Raw genomic sequence first — 24,712 nt, forward strand, 5'->3', positions numbered from 1 at the left:
AGAAACATACAAGAACAGAAGTTATGATTTCTAGAGGTTCTCATAATTTTGGGATTTGCAATATAATGGTGGCTAAAATATAGTAGCATGTTTCGAGGATCAAGGACCTTATAAAGGGCGAAGAAAGTAGTGGTGCAAATGACTACAAGCAATCTCTTTTCTGAGCGTATGTATTTCTTTTCCATCTTTAATAGAGGGGGCAAAACAAACATATCAAACAAGAACAAGAATATCTATTAACACATACAAATACCTCTGTGCAAGGGTGTTATTGAGAATTTTTCTCGACTGTATGATAGCATCGAAACTTTTGAGTATTCAGGAACATAAGCATCTTTGTAGCACCTCCGTGCAAGTATTTATGACACTTAAGACAATTCACCTTTCTCCTGATATTATCGTTACACAGCTAACCTTCAAAGTTTCCATTTGAGTGCAAGTTCTCTCCGAATAAATCTCTATAAAACCCACGGAGTATACTTGCATTTGAGTGTAATTCAGCACGAACAGGATCCTATACAAGGATCCCCTTGGGTGCAATGTGACTCTGGCTCAACCATTTCGTAAATGCCATGTTAATACCTGATAATTGGGATGCATGGAATTAATGGCAAACTTCAGCAATTTTAATTATTTTTTGTACCAAAGCACAAAATTTTATTTAAAAATTAAAGTTAAAGAGGATATTGAAGCTTAGATTAAGCAAGAAGGTTCGAACTTTGCTTCTTCATAGTATATATTGAGACGTAGCATGTGGTTTAAGAATGTCAGAAAATACCATAGTTTGGCAACGCTTTTTAAGTTGTAAGGTGAATCTAAACTGCAGCTGCAACGGTCTATCAATCCGGTGGCCGACGAGTCTAATGCGGCGATGGTCGCCGATAGTAACTAAAGTTGGTAGGACGCATGAATACAGTAAGGAAATGTAAAATATATAAATAAATTTATGCTGATGAAAAAAAGTATGGGAGCCAAACCAACACAAATCTCCCTCCCTCCGCCTTAAGATCGGGCCCGCCACCATTGCGGCTGCTTTGCCATCCAACGCAGCGCCAGATCGGGCGTGACACGACGCGGTGCCAACGGCACGCCCGGACGTGCATTGGCGAGCCTTCATCCACGCCTCGTTCCATCGCAGTTATCCGTTTTGTGTGGATTTTAGTTGGGCCGCGTTGCCGTTCGCTTCCATACCAATTCCAATATTTGACGTGGGATGCGAGGCCGCGGCCGCAGGATGTGGGATAAACTTATTCCATCGGGTGCATGCCAATTGGCCGCAGGTTGTGGGATAAACTAATTGGCATAATTGTTATAATTGCTTAGTTAGCATAATTGGTGAGCCCCCGGTTTTGCAATCCCTTTTTTATCACTGTTATGATTAGATATGACTTGGCTGTCTCTTACGGTTAATTTGGAATCCACGTAACACAAAACCGGGGGCTCATTGCAGCATCTCTAAACTCTTAAAGTGGTTCAAAAAGGAAAAAAAAACGATATTAAGGGATGCAACCTGCAACGAACAAGTACCTCAACGCACAATAAATGCAGAACTAAAGACACCATCACACCACTGTTTGGTATAATCGGATATTACAACCAGTTTGGTATTAAAAATAGATGCTTCTCAACCATTCTTGTCAGATACTAATGCAATCATAAATACCGTGATAGATCCTGATCACCATCATCATCAAAAAAAAATTATATTATAATATTAATGGTAGCCTAGGTTTATAAACAATGCTCCATCTCGCTTTAAAATATAATCAATATGGCATTAAATACATATCCATACAAGTCATCATATAATAACAAATATTTTATCAAGCTTTGAATAAAAATTAATTATACCATCTACAGCCCATATAAAAAAAATATTGTTGACGCTAGTATATCTAATTCTACATGCCATAGATTAGTCTTACTTTAATGTTTTAGAAGGTATAACTAATCTTAAACTTGCGACGTCTTTTCTTATGCACTGCGTTACTTTTTATCTTAGGTACAAAGCTAGCACTATATATCATGCAACAAACCATAACTATTTAGGCCCATATAAAACCAAGACGTACTATCCTCAATCAACATGCCAAATTAAAACATCCTATCCATTTTTCACATGTATATGCAGCACATCCATATGCTTTGCTCTTGAACCTAAAACCACTCGTCTTTCATGAGGACCGCATATGAAAAATTAGAGAATACCCCGGTGTTCGCATAGAATTAAGTTCACACGATTTCGAAGCATTGGCAACGATATTCCGCCGGTAGACGGTCCGCCCACACAATCCACGATAAAGAGGGGAAAGTCATGTTCCTCCTCAATTGGGAAATCAGCAAACCAAATCCCTGCACGTTAAGAAATATAACATACTTAAATACGTAGATGATAAGTAATAAATAGTGATTTAAAAGTATAATGCATTGAAAAATGGGCAATATTGTTTCTTCCCCCCTTGACATGCTTGAGAGTATGAATCTTTTAGAAAGATCCTTCAAATTCAGAATTCTTTTTCTTTCAGTATATAACAAATAAGATACATCTGTTGATTATTAATTTATTACAATGTAGATCGCTCAACAGGACTTATTACCTAAAATTTAAGCAACAAGGCCATCCATCTTCTACATCACAAGCAATTGAAAAAAAAAAAAATAGTAGTATAGCCTACATGGTGTCAGTGCCTTGCATTGATGTTAGAGTTGGGTACCTAAAACGTTAGAAAATTGAAAGAAGGACAATTATGACGTTGGGGAAATTTTAACGTTATCCCAAGTCTCGACAAACCAAATTCCAACGCCCTACGTCTGCAGGTTAGGTGCTTGTGGCCCAACGTCTTATACCGCCCTTAGCGGCCGTTGTTATGTGTCGTTCAACGTGCCCTAAGGTCCCTTTTCCTTATTCCGCGAAGACGTTCACCGAATTGAGATGTTTTAATTATACTGTTCGTTTTTATATGGAGGGAAGATAAGGTTTCACGTAAAGGCGTTCTGACCACTGACGAAAGCTCCAAAAAATAGCTTCCGAAACAATCATGCACCTTGGATTCCTTCCACACGAGATGGCCCAAACGACTTGCAAACTAGGGTTTTAAACTTTATTCATTTTTCCTCCTCCTCCTTTTCTTTTCTTTTGGATCATAGTTGCTTTGAGATCTATGTACATTGAATCTATCTTATTGATACGTTATAAAAAACTCCACTTGAATTATTAGATTCGGCTTTATCGACAAAAGCCCGTACTCGATAAAATTTATTATTTCGAGCATGAGTTTTTGGTCAAAATATATCTTATCTTTATTCTGTGTTATTTTCTTTGGTTAACAATACTTGCTGTTTGCAAAAAATAAATAAAGTATAGCACTAAATTCAGTAATTTGTAGCGAACAAGTATTTAGTTCATCATAATAAAAAAAATTAAAAAGAATGGTGTTTTCTTTGGATGGCAAGTATCTTGACATCTTTATGCGATATGATCTAATAATGATTGACGTTACAAAAAAAAAAACCTATCATTCTTTTATGCAAAAGATACAATTCAAATCCTTTGATACCGCTTTTTAAAAGTTGGTGACGTATAACATTTGAAAGTTTCGAGTGTAAAGCATTTAAGTATTTTACCAAAAAAATATAAAAAAGCACCATTCAGAAGGAAAATATACAAGCTCAGAGCAGCACGATGAGAGCCATTGAATATATTGGATTTGATGGCATGATATGTGGCCAATCACACAGAGGATATCTTACAGATTATTGTGATGGATGTTTGTTTTGAGTTTTTTTATATTTTATTTTTTGATTCTCATGATTGCGTTTATATTAGATGGCAATAATGAATCTGATTTACAGAAAAAAAAAGTCTTTGAATAGGTTTAGGTGGTAATGCACAATGTGGAGAATGTTGTTAAGAAAAGCAACGACCGAATCCTCCGCCTCACCAAGGATTCCAAGGCTTGCCAATGTGAAAACTGCCCATGGAAGCAGGCAAGGCTGGCTTATCTTGCTTCATATAAAAATCATGGAAATGAATGATTAATCAACAAGAAAAAGGTGCCTCAAATCATTCGTCAAAAAAAGACACTACGAGTTGTTCCTCTCGCATACTTATCAGGAATCTCCAAAGAAAAAGAAAAAAAAAAAAGGAATCTGATTAAATAGTAACCCCTATCAGAGTTCTCAAAAGTACTTGAATAATTGATGCCAATACGAAAGCTTCCAAAAATTCCTATCACAAACCACATCAGCCCACAAGCGATCCACGAGTGATGCTGGCAGAATGTTTTCTGAAGAGTGACGACTAACCAGAATTTTTCAAGTCATGGTTTGTCATATCACTGACCGACAATGTGAATAAAAGATCTCAAGCAGTTCTCCATCTGGCCATATTTCACAGTTTCATTAATAGTGGTCTGTCTTTATGCTAAACGAGATTTTTGGGTGACCCACTAGCACTAGCAAACAATTTAATTTCCGGACAAAACCCACAAAATGATGCAGTTTGAACATGCGCATAGTGTGCCATTCTGTGATGTCTTCCAAGATGCTCCAGCTGAGGTTAATGAATAAAATTTAGATTGTTTCAAGGCAGCATGGATTTTATAACAGTCCAAGGGTTCAGCTATTTTTGGTCGGTTTAGGCCGGAACCAGCAAGAGGTTTCAAATTGATCTCGACCAAAAAATCGAACATTGCTCCAATTTATAGATCTTGTGCTTTAGTGAACCCCAACCTTACTCAGGAAGTACAAGTCCAACTCAACAAATCGTTAATGCATCACCACCTTGAAGTTAAATTGTTACTAAGGGCTGGTAATGGGTTGGCTTGGGCTGGATTGGGTCTAGGGTTGAAAGAAACATGGAACTTAGAGATCAAGCTCGAGCCCAACCTGGCCTCAAACATGCCCAACCCAAGTAGAGCTTATTATGGGCCGAGTCTCGGGCCTACACTTTTCATTTTAAGTCAGAATTCCTGATGGGCCTATGTCATTGTTGATCCATGCTCGGCCCATGATAAGCTCTAAACCCAAGGGTCCCAAGCGAAGGCCCGGCTCAACCGTGGGTAATATTTTGGACTGGGCCGGGCCAAGTCAAGCTCATATTTATGTTTAGTGGACAACTGAACCCAGGCTCAGCAGAGAATATTTCAGGATGACGCGGCTTCCAAGTTAAAATTACAGCCCAAGCCCGGATTTTCTCAGGTTGGATCATCGAACCATGCGGACTAGCCCAACCATGGATGCCCTACCTGTTATCACTTCATCTTCTGCGTGCTTGATATGGAGGATAATGAAGCCTTCAACTCATAAAGATATTAATTATGGCTAAATGATGGAAACTTAGAGAACCATGCATTTAGGATCCATTTTCAAAACTGCTAGAGTTTATCTTCTTTTGAATAAGACACGTCATAATTGAATAAATTGATATTAACATGACGAAGTCAAAACGTAGGTACTACTTATTATTCTATTTCATGTCATTTAGGAACCAAGAGGTGTTTATTAGAGTAAGATCTGAGTCAAGTTTAAAGTCAGCAAGTGCTTAAATGAAGCAAGATGACGGGCAAACATTCAATAATATATATATATATATATATATATATATATATATATATATATATATATATATATATATATATATATATATATATCATAACAACAACCAAAAGCTCCAATAATATATATATGAAATCGGCTGTGCTCCTCTCGGATCAGCGTACCTGGTCTACAACTTGGGTTTTGACTAGGCCTAGTCACCCATTTTGAATTAGACTTGGATACAAAATCTGGAATAGAATCAATTTTAGGTACTGTTAATCTCCATCTTGGTAAACAAGAGCTCTCTAATTTCCTTAAAAATCCCGTTTGCCTTGCAAAAAATTTTATAACACCTTTTGATGTATCAAACACATTTTATTCATACTAAGCTTACAATTTTATTCAAATAAATAACTATTTTACAAAAATATATATTCTTATGAATTTTATAATGTTATCATTGAATTACAAAAGAAAATAAAATGAAGAACCTCACTAATCTATGGAACAATTTGATTTTTGGCGCATGCCATCTTGACTTTTCCAGTCACCTTGCTTCTAAATCAACTTGGCCCAAATAAAACCTGAACTAAGGTGAAGAATCGAAAGTCTATGAAATTTTGTCGAGTTTGAGCTTGAAGCGACCTAACGAGTAGGTAGTAACGGCTCTTGGGTCGAGTTGGGCCGCCAGACGTCAGCCTGTTCAAACTGGGATCTTGACTTGTTCATTGGGTTCAAGTCGAATGTGGCTCTGGCTCGTGTCAAGTCTTGGTTTGCCTCCAACCTAATTTTTAACACTGGATACGCTTTGAAGCTTGTAGCTCATTTGAGTGAATGAGCATCTCCAATCTAGTCTAATAAACTCGTATTGATTCGAGTCCTCTACTCATTGGCACACACTAGTCCAGGCATGTGCTTCGCACGTGAATTTACTTCATATCGATGCAAAAGATAAGTTATTTTATAAAATTTCAAAATGCTTGTTAAAAAGGATTACAATATAAAATCTAACATATCAATATGTTGATAAATAGAGGTATTATCTTGAGCAATATCCTAAATTGGACGCTTGCATTTATTTACATCTTGCCATCAAGAATTTTAAGCTATATTGCTTAAAATAAAATTTACTTCGTCACCCGACAAACAAAGATACATCTGCTGATCAACCAAACTGTATCATCATCTTTCAAGATATAGAGATTAAATATTTTTGCTTGTTGTTAAGTTCGCAGCCGAACATGCATTTCTAATCAAGTTGCAGTGTGTACAAACTATTATTGTCGTAAATTTTAATTAAAGGGATACTAAAACGTATTTTTATTTTGGAGTCGAAAAGAACTTTGGGAACAATCTGTCCATGGCCCAGGCAACAATAGAGAATCCCAACAGCGTAGTCCACGGCCCCATAGTACTATTGTCGCTGGAAGACAGCCTCACATGGTTTTCTTATGTTGTTCTTCTATTCCTCAGCAAGTGAGGGATATTGGAGGGACAAGCATAAGGAAGAGAGAAAGCTGTTGCAGTGTCAATGCTTGCTAGCTTTTCTATTAGATTCCTGCATGTGTGATAACGCTCATGATCTCCTTGCACCACATTATCCCACTCCTGCTCTCATGGTCTCCATATGGGTCCCAATGGTGATGCAAGCCCATTGAGTACAAAGTTTAACGAACCACTTAAACAAAGCAAATCTTTTGCCACCTTTTGGCTTAAATGAAGGCCTCTTTACGCAATGCTGATAAAGGATGGGATCACAATTCATGAAAACTAGAGAGCTTTGACCACATTACTCTCGACCTCTACGTGTTAGATAGCTATAATGGGAACTTGGTTTTGGTCCCTTCATCTTGGGGTTAAAAGGAGGAGGAAAAAGGAGCTCCTCAGGAAGACAATATGATGTTGGTTCTGGTGGGATGATAAGAGATCTCATCATACTGTGCATACGGGCAGAGGCACAGTTTGTGCTTTGCTATGGAATTTGGGACCATCATGGAGTCCTATAGCTACTGTTGGGAAGTGAGAGGGGGGATCTCCCGAGTCCCACAATTGCTCCTCAACCCCTCATGCTCTTCTGTTGTTCATTGCTCTGAGATGGTGGTGCACTAAAAGCTAAAGATCATTTACCCCATGCCCAGCGCGTGAAAACTCTGAAGAAATCATGAGAAGGTCTGCACTTTACGATGGCTTCAATAGTTCGCAAAGGAAATTAATGTAGAGTCCTGCTCTCTAAGGCTGGACAAAAGGATCTTTCTTTAAAATTCTTGAAGCTTTATGTGTCCATCCTATCCTTTCTCTGCTTTCAAATTTGAATTAATGCTGTCCCTGGTTTGTGACTTGACCGGGTCTTTTAAATAACTGAACTAGGAAATAAAGGTTCAGCAAAGCATTTGTTTGGTCAAACTTTTATGGTCTGTAAAAGCTTCTCTTTCAGAAGCAGTAGCACTAAAGCAATTGGAAACCAGTTCTCTTATATACTTTTATGATGGAAAGCCTTTAGTATATCGATGTTGAGAACTGGAATAAGAAGATAATATGAGTAGCAACTGAAGTAGTGGGACTTCAATCATTGCTAATCATATGGTATGAACTGCCAATCTGGAACTAGTTACAATTTACAAAAGAGCATAAACTCAGCACAACACTTCCTGGTTTTATGGACTGGCCAAATTTATAGGATTGAGCAGGCATGACCTAATGCTTGAACTCTAACAAAAGGCTGAGGTAGAGCAATTAGAAGGGGTCTGATTTGAGATGGAAGAAGATTCATCAAATCATGGCATGTGCAGGCTCATTATATTCACTAGGCATACTGCTTGAAACAATACATGAATAATACAAGAGGTGCATGGAATTCTTGATGTCAAAATGGGCAAAAACAAGCTACTGTTTGAATATATGCGCACATTCGATCGTAGCATTTAGGTTGGCTAGAACCGTTTAAGGCATGCTATCATGCGATGATTGCATAGACCTACCATGTAGCTAAACCTAAAACTTCCTCTAATGTTGTCAAGTATTCTTATAATTCCCACCATCATAAGTGATGGGGGAAAAAGTGGATCACCCAATGCATAGGATTAAAACACCCAAATCCGATGGTAAGCCTAGCCTCGGCGAACGTGATCTCGGTAAGCATGGTCTCGGCAGGCATGATTTCGGCGAGCATGGTCTCGGCCTCCGCTAAGCAAAGTTTGACTGACCTCGAGGCCAAGAAAGATCTAGTCAGAAGCTGAGACCGACCCCAATTCCACCGAAGGTCAAGCCTGTCTCTAAATCGGGACGTCTGCATAAAGAAGGGATCATCAAATCCTCCATATTCGGGATCAAATTCCGCAGTCTCCATCACAACAGCCGTCAAATTTGAATCCTTGCAATCTCAACCGATTGCCAGCTAGTTTGAAATTCCGTGCCATCTAAGGTAATTTATTTAACTCAAGATTTGCGTAATCGCATCCGATTGCGAATAACCGCCACACCCCCTCCTATAAAGAGGGAGGAACTCCCCCCTCGACAAAAAGATTTCTCCATTAAAATTTCTAAAAATCCTCTCTGACTTAAATATCGGAGGGCCTTCATTGGATCTCCCGGCCTGAGCTTCTTGCAGGTCTGCCGAAGACAGCCATAGGCCACAGCCTGCGGCAGAAGCTCCTTCTCCTGGTTTCCGATCACCCCTGGATCCAATTTCCAGCAATAACAATAAGAATGCTAGATGAGACAAAATTTGCATTGCTATAATCACCATTGTTGACACAAGAAACTAATACTAGATAAGAGTAGGGTAAATAATATATAGCATCACATTGGAGGGATTGGAGGCTTTTTTTTTCCGGAGGAAAGAGGCCAAGAGGGATTTTAATTGGTAGCTCGAGAAACAAAGAGTTCATGCAGTGAAACAGTAGATGTGGTTAAAGAACATTTTTTTGAGAGAATATATGGTTAAAGAATTTGATTTTGACATATTAAACTGCGTTTGCTGGTCCTCTTTTTCTCAAGATGATGTTGGTCTTCTTATTTCCATACAAGTGCTTTCAAATGTGAAACTTAATGCCCCATTGTTGAATTCATTATCAAACTTGACCTCTTCTCCCTTTTGAATACTTGTGGAAGAATCACGAGTTGTTTCGTATGAATCATGGAGAACTAGCCACAACTTTTTTCTTTTTCTTTTTTTCTGTAAGAGAACTACCCATAGCAACAACCCTTCCAGCTATCAGCCTGACATTGAGCCTTGTAATTTGTAAATTCAAAGCCGTAGTTGTGCTCGAAATTTCTTGATCATCTCTGAATGAAATTGCTCACATCACAAACAAAATGTAACGGGCCGACCGGGGTAGAAAACCTGCCGACTATCTTCTTTACAGAAAGGGCCTCGTAAATTCAAATTTACAGTTATACTCAAAATTTCTTGGCATTTCTCTGATTGAAAATGCTTATATTAGTTTAACCAATTAATAGCTTTAAGGTATAACCATCACTGCATATTCTCATTAGTTCCTAGGGCTCGTTTGGTTCGCAGGAAGTATTTTCTCTCCTAGGAATATGATTCCTGGGAATCAGATTCCTAGGAAGAGGATACCTAGGAAAGTACTTTTGGCATGTTTGGTTAACCATGGGAAAGTGACAAATTTCCAAAGTACTTATGTTTGGTTGACCATCCACTTTCCTAGGAAAGTTAAGTATAATTCCTATTATGCCCTTAATAAAAATTAGGTCTTTAATGCCTCTTTAATGCTTCTTTAATGCTGAAGGGTCTTTTTGGAAAAAAATAAAAAAGGAGTGATTCCCACCTCATGGGAAAGTAACTTTCCCATGTTTCTCATGGAAAAGACTTTCCCATGAAGGGCTCGTTTGGTTCGCGGGAAGTATTTTTCCTCCTAGGAATATGATTCCTGGGAATCAGATTCCTAGGAAGAGGATACCTAGGAAAGTACTTTTGGCATGTTTGGTTAACCATGGGAAAGTGACAAATTTCCAAAGTGCTTATGTTTGGTTGACCATCCACTTTCCTAGGGAAGTTAAGTATAATTCCTATTATGCCCTTAATAAAAATTAGGTCTTTAATGCTTCTTTAATGCTTTTTTAATGCTGAAGGGTCTTTTTGGAAAAAAATAAAAAAGGAGTGATTCCCACCTCATGGGAAAGTAACTTTCCCATGTTTCTCATGGGAAAGACTCTCCCATGAAATGTGGGAATCATATTCCCATGGGAATACAACTTTCCCATCTCTCTCCTTTGAAAACTCCAACCAAACAAGAGGCATTTCATTACTTTCCCGTTGACCACACTTTCCCCCCTCCTTTTCCTGCGAACCAAACGAGCCCGAAATGTGGGAATCATATTCCCATGGGAATACAACTTTTCCATATGGAACTCGTTTGGTTTATGGAAATAATTTTTATTCACTAGAATATTTTTTCCTAAAAAGCTGATGCCTGATGCCTAACTCCTGGGTATAATATATCTGAAAAAGTGGTTTTTATATGTTTGTTGATCATAGAAAAATGCCATATTTCAAAATAGCTTATATTTAGTTAAGCATTTACTTTCATAGAAAAGTTATATAAAATATTGATTATGCCCTTATTAACGAAAAAAACCTTACCATATTCTATCAAAAAAACTTAGGAGCACTTTTGGAAAAAAGGAAATTCCAATTTTCAGCCAGTAGGAATTGAACTTTTTCATGTCCCATATGAATTTTTTTTTCTTATCAGATATAGAAATCTTATTTTCATGAAAAATTTACTTTCTATCTCTCTTCTTTAAAAACTCCAATCAAATACAAAGTATTTCTTTATTTCTCCTTCGACCATACTTGTTTCTTCCCCTCCTCCGCGGACCAAACTAAGTTCATATGGGCAAGAGAAGATGGGTATGACAAATATGTAGCAAGATGGTTTAGAGCCAAAGGGGCGTGTATCTCTCTCTCACACAAACAATTTGGTGATAAAAAGAATTCCAGCATGATGGGGGTGTGGGATGCGTTCCAAAAGAAAGTGGTGGAGCAAGCACTAGGCCTCGAGAGAACAAAAGTAAAGGGAAAACAGTAAGGGAAAGGAGGGAAATGTTACAGAGGAGTTTGCCGTTTCCCCGGGGCACACGGCCCAAACACTCGATCCGCCTGTCGGCCCCAACCTGACACATACGGCGGGCCCAAGCTTCTCCAACCTCATTGTTTTGGTTTGTTTTTCTTCCTCGACTCCACCGGCCCCCATGTGGTGAAGCGCCTTTGCGGCCCCTCCCCTCGCAAAAGCGAACACGCTCGCCCGGATGCAATAATGTGGTCTTCCTCCTTCTCAGCTCTCAACTTTTCTCTTAATTTATTCCTTCTCTCTCCTTTGAGCACGTCCATTGCCGAGATCCTCCTTAGGAAATTCCTCTCTTCACCTCCGAGATTGCACATTTTAAACCATGGATCGAAGCCACATAGAAAAGATTGGCAATCATAGCCGTCCATCGCCATCATGGACATGCTAGGTAAATAAGTTAAAAGCTTCTGCTTGGTTTGGATTCATCTAAACTCAACCTAGACCAACCCCAACCCTGGATCAAATTAGGCGGCCATGTATACTTTTTACTTTAAGAAAAGTTAGGTGGCTGTATGTCAAAATTGGACTAGATGTTGACTTGTAGAATTGGATCCACTGGATCCATTTATATTTAAGGTTGAGAATGCCGACAAGCAGGGTTGGTAAAATCATTGGATATTGAAATCAGAGAATATTGGCTTGAATCTTGACTTCATTTGATTTTATATCTTAGTTCTTAAAAGTAAAAAGAGATTCTTGAGTTGGAGTTGGACCGAACGATGCCAATACTGTCTATAATTTTCATCTATACTTTGATCTATTTATTACTGCATGCCAAAGCTGCTCGACATGGTCCGATTTGGCTTACGCAAATTTAATTCGATGATCAGTTCAGTCTCTACCGGTGTTAAATTTCAATAAGAAGCAAAAAGAGGGAGAATGATAGAATGATAAATATGCTAAGAAACTGGTTTCGAGGCAAAAGTGGAGAAGTAGACAGAAACTAAACCAATCAGGAGAGACCCCTCTCGTCCCGGAAGTCAATGTTCCGGACTGAAGTTGACATGCTTAATTAAGATCTTGTCAAAAGAATCTAGAATAAACCGAACCCAAACTTAGACCACGATCCAACCAGGCCTACAATTGGTAACATCTAATATTGAACGGGTCCGGTATGCGAGTACGTAAGAGTAGAGCCAAGCGTCATGGGAAACCCACGTATAATCCAAAATTAGTTAATACTCTTCATGGGTGCGGCGCCACACACTTCAGGGCGTTTCAGTAATTTTAGCGGGCGGTGGAAAGCTACCGGGAAAAGAATTAATTAATGTAATAATTTTAATATGACTTTATTCTTAATTAAACATAATAATAATAATAATAATAATAAGGCCTTTACTCTTAATTAATCACGATTGGCGAACCCTCGTGGTTCGGGTGCAGAGGACTCGCGAGTGAACCGGGTAGGGCCGCTCGCGTGGAGCAGGAAGGCAATATAAATAGAAGGCCAACCCGCTTCTTTCCCAGCGGAAGTCCAAACGGTAGCTTCCTAGCCGTGCCATTTCGTCGGCTACAACACAAACAAGGGAGAGAGGGAAAGGACGAAGGAATAACGAACAAGAGAACTTGGAGCTAGTAGAGAGAGCACGCAAAGCTAAGGAGGGAGATGGGGTCGACCTCGAACGGGAACGAGGACAAGGTGGTGGAGACGGTGATGGTAGGGAGGTACATAGAGATGGAGCAGGAGGGGGACTCCAGGACCGTCAAATCAAGGCTCTCCAGCCTCCTCTGGCATGGCGGCTCAGCCTATGACGCTTGGTTCAGTTGCGCTTCCAACCAGGTCCAACACCCCTTCGCTACTCCCTTTCGTCGTTTCCTTCCCTTTCTTCTCATTTCTCACCACAAAATGAACTGACATTGGATTGGTTTGGCACTCAGGTGGCCCAGGTGCTACTTACACTCCCGTACTCTTTCTCACAGCTGGGAATGATGAGTGGTATCCTGTTCCAACTGTTTTATGGTCTCATGGGTAGCTGGACGGCTTACCTCATCAGCATTCTCTATGTGGAGTATAGGACTCGGAAGGAGAGGGAGAAGGTGGACTTCAGGAACCATGTCATCCAGGTATTTCTCTCTCCACTGATCTTTGTTTACTGTCAACTACCGTCCAAGGCCATTTTCTTGGGTTTTTTTTTTAATTGTTATGCTTTTCGCTCTTGTTTTGTTATGAAAAATAGTGGTTCGAGGTGCTAGATGGGATGCTAGGGAAGCACTGGAGGAACGTGGGATTGGCCTTCAACTGCACTTTTCTTCTCTTTGGATCCGTCATTCAGCTCATTGCTTGTGCTAGGTATTAGCTGCTCTTTGCTTGTTCCTTCCTTTTTTTCCAAAGATTACTACAGGGAGGGTAAAGAGCACACAGAGGGCTGATCTATGGTTGTTTCCGTGTCTCCTCGGTGTCAGCAACATATACTACATCAATGACAAGCTGGACAAGAGGACATGGACCTATATTTTTGGGGTTTGCTGTGCCACCACAGTGTTCATCCCATCCTTCCACAACTATAGGATATGGTCCTTCTTGGGCCTCCTAATGACAACCTACACTGCTTGGTATCTCACCATTGCTTCCCTTCTTCATGGCCAGGTGTGTAGTCTCCTCTTGTATCACAGGAGCCCGAACCTATTTATGTTTTGTTCTCTCTCTAGCTTGTCTCTTGAAACGCGGAATGTTGGGTGATGAAATGACGCCAGGTGGAGGGAGTGAAGCATTCGGGACCAACGAAGCTGGTTCTCTACTTTACGGGCGCCACAAACATTCTCTACACATTCGGTGGGCACGCTGTTACAGTGTAAGGCGACAGCTCTTGGGTTCCCCACTGTACGCGACGTAAACAAACACAACCCGCACATCAAACCCATGTGATGTGATCTGTCCCCCTCGTCCTTTCTTTTCTCTGATATTTTTTATTTTTAGTGGTGCATGCATCATCCGGATCTGTGTTCTTCTTTGACCAGCAAATGGGACCATTAATTATACTCCTCCCACCACTCGCCCTCCATCTTATCAACTTACTTGGAAGACCTTCACAATGCACACTTTCACTATGTTAGATAGAGTCCCTAACGCTTTAAATCTCACGTTCACATGTGCTTCTTTCTCTTTCTTTCTTTTATTTCAAAATAAAGAAATTAGAGACAGCTGCTTGCAACATTTGTTCTCTTCTGCAGCTTCGCTCACTTCTTTGTTATCTTTATCCATCCACTCGATCACATAAACACTGCTACTAGCTAGCTCTTCAAAGTAGAGCGCCAAGACCCTCTCTCTCTGTGAAAGCTGACAGTATTCGCATGCTTAATTTTGACGGTCAAACAAGTTATCATTGACTGCCTTTAAGGCAGGAGGCAGTCGCATCCACTGATGCATGCTAACTGCATGCTCGACTAAGACAGATGCATATGGACCAATCGACGTCCTGCATAATCCTGTTCTTTTGCCCTACAAGTAAAAAAAATAGTTTGCTAATAATACTAATAATAACACTAGATAAATAGCCATCTAGGACTAATTAATGAGAGAAAACATATATCATCATCAGGGAGATCATGCATGCGATGTGGAAGCCTCAAAAGTTCAAGGCGATCTACTTGCTAGCGACGTTGTACGTGATGACGCTGACTTTGCCGTCGGCGGCGAGCGTCTACTGGGCGTTCGGCGACCTACTACTCGACCACTCGAACGCTTTAGCTCTGCTGCCGCGGACGGGGTGGAGAGATGCGGCGGTGGTGCTGATGCTGGTGCACCAGTTCATCACGTTCGGGTTCGCGTGCACGCCGCTCTACTTCGTGTGGGAGAAGCTGGTGGGGCTCCACGACTGCCGGAGTTTGTGCAAGCGGGCGGCGGCGCGGCTCCCCGTGGTGGTGCCCATCTGGTTCCTCGCCATCATCTTCCCCTTCTTCGGGCCCATCAACTCCACCGTCGGCTCCCTCCTCGTCAGCTTCACCGTCTACGTCATTCCCTCCCTCGCCCACATGCTTACCTTCCGCTCCGCCGCCGCCCGGGAGGTAATTTTTTCCCCTTTTTTTACAAAAAATAAAATCTTCAGCCTTTTCTATTCTTTTTCTTTTGGTTTGCGTTTAACCCCTTGGAAAAAAATTATTATTGCATTATTTTTTCTTAGAAGATAGAGAGTAATGAGAGGAACTCACATTACTCACTAAATTTTATTCAGAACAAATGAAAAAAAAAAAGTATGCAGTCTGCATAAATTACATCGTAGAAGAAGAAGAAAAGAAAGCAGATAATAAGTTACAGAATGAGAATTTATAACATCAATGCAGGATCAAGATAAGTGAAAAAACCCACCCCGGCAGACAACTGGGGCGTACGCAATAGATCTGACCACATTAAATATAGTAAACAAATGGATTTGACTGTCTCCAGAGTAACATGCCCCTTATGCTTTTCTGGGGAGAGCAACTTGTTCCTCATGCTAATTTGTAGTTTTGTACGAAAATAAATATTTTAAAAGGCAAATTTCTGTAGCTATATTTCATGCCTACATTGTTGCATCATTCGTACTAGAGTGATTGATGCAGTACAATATGAATATTAGTGGTGAAATCAATTAATTAATAATACCTGTATTAACCTTGGACTAAAATGCATGCAACATGCAAGAAAATCACATTTCAAGAACGAATTTCGAATTTAATAGATTACTTTATATATATATATTATATATATATATATATATATATATATATATATATATATATATATATATATATATATATATATATATATATATATATATATATATATATATATCAGATAATCAATCGAATCAATAGCTTTCAGCCATGGCAATAAGCAAGTATCCCAAATCCGAGGAGTTCATAAGTACGTAGTCGTTGCGATAAATATTGCTAGCTAAACACTAACACGTCTTTTGTTGCGCTTTGCAGAACGCGGTGGAGCCACCGCCGAGGTTCGTCGGGAGGTGGATTGGCACGTACACAATCAACTCATTTGTGGTGGGTTGGGTGCTGGTGGTGGGATTCGGGTTCGGGGGTTGGGCTAGCATGGCCAACTTCATCCACCAGATTGACACTTTTGGTCTCTTCACCAAATGCTACCAATGTCCCCAACTCCCACCACCACCACCACCACCACCATATGGTCTTCCGCTTCCTACCAGCACTCAGGCTCCTTCCACTGCTCCATTCCCCACTAATGTTCATAACCACACCATTCCAACCATATCTAGCAGCATGTCTCCCTCTCCCTCTCCATCGCCTTCTTATATTGTCCACCACCATCTTGGCCCATGAGCTTACCAATGTGAAATGAGACCAAGGTATGGCCTTTGAACTACTAGGCTAAGCCGTGAAAAAGAGGAAGGCAGGAAGAGGCAAGTAGTTCCATGTAGGCAAGTTGTCCCATGGTCGTTTGGTAGAGAGAAGGTGAGAGAACAAACGCTGCCAATGTTTCAGTACTTCTTGTTCTTTTTCTTTCTGGGGTCAATTCAGGAATGTGAGTTGAATGGAATTATCAATGCGATGTGGCAGCAACAGTTGCATCTAACTTTATCTTCTACTCATGCTCTCTCTCTCTCTCTCGTTGCTGCATGATTGCTTTACTTCATTGCTAGCTAAGAGGAGAGCACTGCCATTTCTTGGTTCTTGGAAGCTTTATTCCTTACCGATACCAAGCAACGCAGTTTTAGACAGTGATACATTCTGATTTTAAGGGAAAAGAGTCTGATGAGTACTGAGGGGAAAAAAAAAAAACACACATTGTTGCAGATCTAACTATATATTCCAAATGCGCCAAAAGATGGTAGCTGGTTTAGATTGTCTAAAACCTGCCCCTTACGGGTTGCAAGCATATATTCATCATGAAACTCTAGTGGAAAAAATTAATGTTGCAGTGCTATATTCAAGTGCTCACGATTAGATGACTATCATCAACGGGTGGATTCTTGGTGATCTTGGAGAAGAAACATGCAAATAGGGGTATAATGTTACATTAAGAGGTGACACTGTTCATCTGACAGTAAACAACACTATATATGCTCCGTCCGCAGTGTTCTGCGAAGTCCCAACAAAACCATAATTAATATCCGTCTTAATTTCATTAGCTAATCTTCGCATTTAGGTAATGCCTTGTCACTCTAGATACTTAATGTGGTACCTGATTCTTGGCCCTATATCAACTAGAGAACATCGGACAAATGGGGTAAAAAACAGCAACTTTGTGGGAAAGTTGTCTCCTCTAAAAATGCAAGACCAAGAGGAAGAATTTGTCCTTTGCTATTGCAGTGTAGTTGAGAGAACCAGGAAGGGAAATGACATATGGCATGGCCATTACTTATTTACTTTGGACTAGATAAAGCCATTGCTTTATCCATGGATTGGCATACATCATACACTGGAACTATCAATAAAAAGAAGAGATACTTTGCAGCCTTCTTTTGCTTAGCTTTCTTTCACTTTTAGAGTAACAGGTAGGATACGAGATAATTTGCACCATGCATCCCTCTCTTCAGCTACGAAATATGGGTCAATGGAGAAGCTAAACATATTATAACTATCTTACTTCCAAAAAAAAAAAAGAAAAAAACACACTATCAGAACCAGAAGCATCAATAAGTTTGTTAGTTTCCTGATCTCAGAATTTGTAAATTATCTATCAAGCAAGCCCATAATTATCAAATTTCATTCCAACTATTTGATAAATTCTTATTTCTATCAAAGGCCACATGTGAATTATCTGATCTGACAAACATAATAGTTTGTTGGATGTTGACAAGCATAATAAAAAGAAGTGAATCTTTGCAGCCTTCTTTTTCTTAGGGTTCTTCCACTTTTAGAGTGGCAAGTAGGTCCAAGATACTTTGTTCGATGCATCTCTCTCTCTCTTTCCAGCAACAAAATATGGGTCAACAGAGAAGCTAAACATAATACGACTCGGTACGAGGTTAAGAATTAATAGGTTCGTTGCTTTTCTGATCTCAATATTTGTAAATTATCTATTAAACAACCATAATTATCCAAGTTTGTCCCAACCATTTGATAAATCCTTATTCCTAGCGAAGGCTGCATGTACATTATCTGATATGACAAACATAGTAGTCTGTTGGACCTTGAGCAACAAACACCAAGCATCACCAGAGGACTATCAGAAACTAACCCAGGTTGTTTCATGTAAATAGGGTATTTTGGGGGGTCTATTACCATTGAAGTTTTTAAAAAAAGAGCTGAAAACCAGGTTATTTAGTGATTTTAAGTAAATCCAAGTAAAGATAACAGATGACCTTATACTTTGACACTATTGATGTAATCAAAGAATTGAATAAAATGATTTATTACAAGCACAACTTTTGTGACAACAACAACTCACAGAATATCCACATATCCCACACAGAAACAAGGATTCTTCCAAGACAATTTTTGGGAATTAGGTCCAGATGATTTTGTAATTGTATAGTAGAAGTCCAGATATTGATAACTTCTAACCAATATCCAGGTATTGTTTCACAGAGAAGCCTAACTATAGGAGTAATTTAAAGATTCTAACCAATAATTTCTTTTGGTATCGGTAGCTGCAAACTGATGATTTCTAAAAAACTAGTTTGATTTGGGATTGTCCTCACCCCAAATACACATCAACACCATAATGTCGCATTTTCGTCACTTCTCTCCATAATAAAAATCTGATTGGAGGCAAAGACAGGAAATTCAGGAGCAATGATGATAAAAATTCACCAGCTTCCAAAAGAAGGATGTTAAAACTTAGAAACATAAAATTTGATTAAAGAACATAAGATAGAAAACAAGAACTAATGAGCTAAGATGTTACCTAGAATGTTTCCAAAGGCTGCAAGAAAGCAGGGACGTGCCAAGCAGTCAAATACTATGATGCGTATTTCCCATCAAGACAGCACGGATATCCATTGGAAACAGAGCAGCTGAATGGAGGTAAGAGACCCAGGCGCTTGAGAATTTCAAGTACCTACAGCCTGCAAGACACAACCATAGATTTATTAGGCAGTGTTAGACAGATATAAACTCTGAGTTGAGAGGGAAAGTGGATGAAAACAGTATCCATGTCACTGGTATATATATAAGAGAGAGTTTCATGACAGTCATCTACCAACTCTCTTACAGGAAAAACACTAAGGATCATTGTGCATGAGGAAATCCTCTCTTTGTATTTCCACGTAGAACACCATTTCTTCAGCTGCTCCTTGCAGAAAATTAGCAGCGAAACTATAACGGGAGCCGAGGTTCATTACATGATATTGAATTCAGCTAGAATTACAATTTTAAAATTCCTCCTGAATAAAATTTAAGAGGCCAGAATAATACAGTTGCCTCACAAGAAGCTAGCATAAAACACAAAAGAGGATTGCCCATCTACATACGAGTAGAGTATAGGATAGGAGTAGGCTCCATGGAGGAGAAACACAGCATACACAAATGCACGTACGTCCACATTCCACTGCTCTGCCCTCTTCAAGTTCCTTCTGTATTCCGACCAGTCAATACCTGCAAATTTAGCAACAGAATTAAGAAAATTAGTATGCATAACATATGACTTTCCCCCCTCAATTTGTCACACATACCAAAGATACCATAATGTTATCAATACCAAACATATATACATAGGTATTACCATGTCATACGAGTTTGTATGTACATTTCTTCTCCCATCTCATTCGTTTGCTCTCTACCGACAGCAAAGTCGACCCTAAAATTATTTGGTGCCTTCTCTTTCATCTTCTCAAATTCCTACACATTGCAAGAGTGTGAGGTGTTAAAATCACCACTTGTCCTAAAAAGCTTAAACTAATAGGATAAAGTAGATTTATTTATATATTTTATATTTTCTTTTGCTCTCCCTCATATGTTGGCTAGAGTTTTTTTTAATGGGTGAGCCCAACATGTGAAATTTTTAATAATGAGATTAAAGAGTGCGAAAACATGGTTCGAACTCAAGACCTCTCCTCTGATATCATGTTAAAATCACCACATGAGGTCCATTAAGAACATAAATATAAGCAGTAGCTGATTATGAGATTTAATGACCAAAAGAAACATAAAGGAATTTGGAATACAATGATTATTTCTTTTTTAGAATTGTAAATACATAATGATAAGCCTACCTCTTCATACAGCAATGAGGTGCTTGTAGGAACTCCCAAGAAGAGCCATGCTGGTCCATTGAGCTGCATAAGAATTTCAATAAATCAATCTTGCTCATCCCATGACGAATTATTTGAAACACCATAAGCAAGTAATGGAGCATGGGTAGCAAGCAATCCAAACTGCGATTTTCTAATAGTTTAGTCACACGCATGACATAATTCATCTAGAGCCTTTTTTAGGCTTATAATTCATTTACAATTACGAGACATTTACTATAGCGGATGACATCAATCTCCCATGTAGATTAAATTTCAGAAGTAAATTGCCACTAATATTATCCAATGGCTTGCCTAATAAGTTGCATTTATAAGACCACTTCACTTCTTGTTATGCAAAGCCTGACTTGAGCAAATTCTTCTAAGCATTCGCTGTCGCATTCATTGCCTCGCAGTCATCATGCTTCTCAAAGAACATTTTCCACAAGAAGGAGCGGAAGGGTGCAATCCCAGTTCCAGTTGCAGGCTGCAGCCTGCAAGGCCATCGGTAAGCCCTACAAAATCTATTTAATGGGCCAATGGATTAAAATACGATGCAGAACTCAACATCTCCAAGTGCTAACAAGAATAAAGCAAGGTCACCAGATTGCCATTATAATATTTGCATGGGGCTCCTTAGGCATAAGCATTTCTTTCCCAACCCGGTCCTGTAAGCTTGACTTCAGCACCAGGATTCATGTCACCTTAAATACAACAGCATAACATGAGTGGAATATGATCAGTCAATCAAGAAAACAATAAAACATTGGGTTGGTCAAAATTATGACAACAGGAGTAGGGGAGTTAAAGTACCCATATAATAAATTTGAGCAGACTCCTTTCACTATTTCTCCTTGCTCATTGGTATAAACAAGCCGCTTTACACACAGAGAAACCTGTAAAGAATATACTTGCATCTCGAACTAATTGTAGTGATGACACAAACATAGCTATTAGCTTATAACTCAGACCAATTAAATTAAACATCACACAAAACACATTTCCTTCAAAATTAATCATCAAGCAGACCCATGAAATCATGAATTACAAATTTCGAAAGGGCACATCCTAAAACATTGACAGCGAATACTCATGGCCAATGGGACTTTGGTCCGCTTGTTGGCACCTCTCTCCTCAGCGCTTGTGCTGGAAGAGTTCTGATTGTAGCTTGGAAGTGTACGTTGTTCTTAAAAAAAGGGAAAAAAAAGAGGTAATGATTAGGGAAAGAATGGTGGCTTAGAAAGTCATGAATTGGAACTACTTAGACAAATAATTTCTTATCATTGTTGATCAAACCTAGAAGAAAGATCATCTAAAATTAGTAGTTGCAAGTACCTGATGAAGCTACTGCAGCAAATTAATTTATGCAATTGATCACTGGGATCCTACACAGATTGCACAGGGAGTTGGAAACTACTTCTAAGCAAATTGATATTGCTAGGCAATCTAACAGCACCACAGCCAGTCCGAAGTCTGGATAATTAAGAAAGGTGAAAGGTTGATGTCAGGTTGACGACCAATCATAAAAATATGTCAATAATTATAAAATAGATTCTAATTTGATGCACGTGAATTTTAGGGCATCCATTGTTTTATGTAGCAAGCTATAAGTTGACCCAATTGTGGTGAGAAACGTGGATGATTGGACATGCCTCATGAACTAACACATTGTGGGACTTGGCATTATGTAGTAGAATAGAAAAATTATCGAAAATTGATCCCAAAATGAAACAGAAAAGAAGGATTAATAGCTAGTTTTGGTAAAAGCACTAATATTGCACCAATGGAAACTGCCTAATTCCTGAAATTGGGGGTTACTCTCAGTTTGCTCTTGACCAAAACCGATCCACATTAGGCTATGCTCATATCTGAGCTTTGGGCCTTGAGCTAAAAGGCTAAAGGGCTATTGGGCTTGGCCTGTTTAGACTCTACCCCATTTTTCGTTTTCAATTAGCCAGTCTTAAAAAGTCTCTTGAAGTAGTGTAAGCATAGTCGAAAGAGAGCAGATGACCGTCTTCTCAAAGAAATCAATGAAGCAGCAATACAGCTGTTGGCTGCGGAGGAACACCGTCATTTTCGCTACACACATAAACTTGATAGAGATAACCTGTAGCTCCAGAAGAGAAAACAAATATAATTTTTTTTTAATAATCTAAGAAGTTTGGTTTCCAAGACAGGTTTGGAGTCCGTATAATATGAGGCCACAGACCCCATGCCTTTTGTAGTCCTAGCTAACTACTTAAAGTAATATTAAATTTCTAGTCTCACACAACTAGAACTTCACTATGAGCCACCAACTTGTGCCACCAGTTCACAGTGCTGCACGCCACATTGAGGAAAGGAAAACAAAGAAAACTAGTATATCAAATCCAGGAGTCATGTATGGAAATTTTGAAAACTTTACAACCTGGACACCCGATTTATTCTCTGTGATAAACTTCGAATCTAGCTAGTATAACTGTTAATGGGCTATCATTAGCCTGACTATTTTGTTGACCTTTTGATTCTTTATTTTGTATTTTTCTACTAGCTAGATTTTTCTTAAATTTTGTCCAATTTTCTTCTCCCAGCTATCTAATTTCTTTCTAGATAGCATAAGGCCTTGCAACTGGATTCCTGAGGCTTGTGGCTATCGCAGCGACGCTCAGCGGGTGGAGATTGCCGTATCCTGGGAGAACCTGGTCGATTAAGCTCGTGCAATAGAGCGCACTGTTCCTTTTTTTAATCGCAATGCCTTGAGCATGCTCCACCTTTATTTCCCTCTATTTTGTTTTTTTGTTTTTTTTTCCTTCTTTAGGTTGGGGTGCGGGGGTGTAAAAAGGAAGAACTCTGCGTAAATGGCCTCAATGAAACCGCATATAAGGAAGTCTCATACAATCAATTTGTAATAACAAAGCCAGCTCAGGATGAACATCATCATTTGGATAAATATCATAATTAGAATCTCTACTTGCCAGCCAATTTGCCGCGGAGTTAGACTCTCTAAAATCATGATTAGCAGCAAATAAATCCAAAATTGCAAAAGGATGGCGGACATCAATAAGAAGAGGGCTGGATGATGTAAAAGAAGACTTCATAATAATTCAATTAATGATAACTTTGGAGTCACATTCAAGCAAAATTCTTGTGCACTATAAGTGACGATTGCAATGATATGCCCTTTCCATGCAGCTCTTAGCTACAGATGTAGCTGCAAATCGCCTAGTACAAGCATTAGATGAGACGGCCATAATGATCTCGAATAAGAAATCCAGCAGTATCTTAATTATCTCTAACAAGGCCATCAAAGTTGCGTTGATTTTCAAAGTTCCAAGAGGTGGAGGCCGGTACCCGATGAACTTCTTGTAATGGAGAAGAAGAATTGCTAGAGCTGCAGGTTTCTCAGTACCTCGAACGATTGAAGCAAGGAGCAAAAAATTCTTCCTCATATTCAAAAGCCAAATGAATGGATTGATGGACAATCAATCTTGGATTTGAGGTAGCTTTCAACAGCGGGATTAGAGTCGTCTACGTCATGCTCATATGCATTGCACCTGCGGAACAGTAGCTGATCATTGCAAAGTCTCGATTTGTTCTGCCAGCCAATGCAATTTTCTTCATCACTGCTATTTTGGTACAGAGTTCAGAACGAAACATGATCTGGATTTTCAGTAGTTCAGAAATCCTTTAAATAAGATTGCATCGACGTCACTGCTGTCTGTTGTCCTTTACACTGGTGCATTAGCAGCAACGCGACATGATGACAGTCCTGTGTCCCCATAAACGACGTCCCAAGGTCACAAAGTTTCCTGCCGTCTGGTGCCAGTGGGTCCTTCATGCGCTCTTCTTTGGAGCCTAGCGCTTAAGATTCTTGTCCCATTGGCCGTCTCTTGCAGTCCTGCGATGATCACCGGCCATGCCCCCAAAGCGACGACAGTCGGCAGCGCATGAAATGCTGGCCAACTTGCACCGATG

General features: G+C 39.4%; 1 protein-coding gene and 1 pseudogene across 1 annotated transcript; one reads left to right on the plus strand and one right to left on the minus strand.

The window, feature by feature from the left end:
- The first annotated feature begins 13,098 nt into the window (after positions 1–13,098).
- Positions 13,099–17,157, plus strand: LOC103700886 (auxin transporter-like protein 2). Its single transcript, XM_008782784.5, has 7 exons — positions 13,099–13,410; positions 13,509–13,694; positions 13,808–13,920; positions 14,034–14,217; positions 14,325–14,422; positions 15,170–15,635; positions 16,539–17,157. The coding sequence occupies exons 1-7, from the start codon at positions 13,237–13,239 to the stop codon at positions 16,902–16,904; spliced, it is 1,587 nt and encodes a 528-aa protein (XP_008781006.4). The 5' UTR covers positions 13,099–13,236; the 3' UTR covers positions 16,905–17,157.
- Positions 17,158–19,950: 2,793 nt separating this feature from the next.
- LOC103700929 (ferredoxin--NADP reductase, chloroplastic-like) lies at positions 19,951–21,745 on the minus strand (annotated as a pseudogene).
- Between the last annotated feature and the right edge of the window lie 2,967 nt (positions 21,746–24,712).

Source organism: Phoenix dactylifera, chromosome 6 (assembly GCF_051530095.1).
Source record: "Phoenix dactylifera cultivar Ajwa chromosome 6, Ajwa_hap1_PhDact_Kaust_v1.1, whole genome shotgun sequence".
Lineage (NCBI taxonomy): Eukaryota > Viridiplantae > Streptophyta > Magnoliopsida > Arecales > Arecaceae > Phoenix > Phoenix dactylifera.

What these genes read in the sequence shown, in the direction of transcription:
- LOC103700886 (XM_008782784.5), top strand. Translation starts at nt 13,237, where the DNA reads ATGGGGTCGACCTCGAACGGGAACGAGGACAAGGTGGTGGAGACGGTG. An exon ending in CTTCCCTTCTTCATGGCCAG is followed by an intron (nt 14,218 to 14,324) that starts GTGTGTAGTCTC and finishes AAATGACGCCAG; the next exon opens with GTGGAGGGAGTGAAGCATTC. An exon ending in GGTGGGCACGCTGTTACAGT is followed by an intron (nt 14,423 to 15,169) that starts GTAAGGCGACAG and finishes TATCATCATCAG; the next exon opens with GGAGATCATGCATGCGATGT.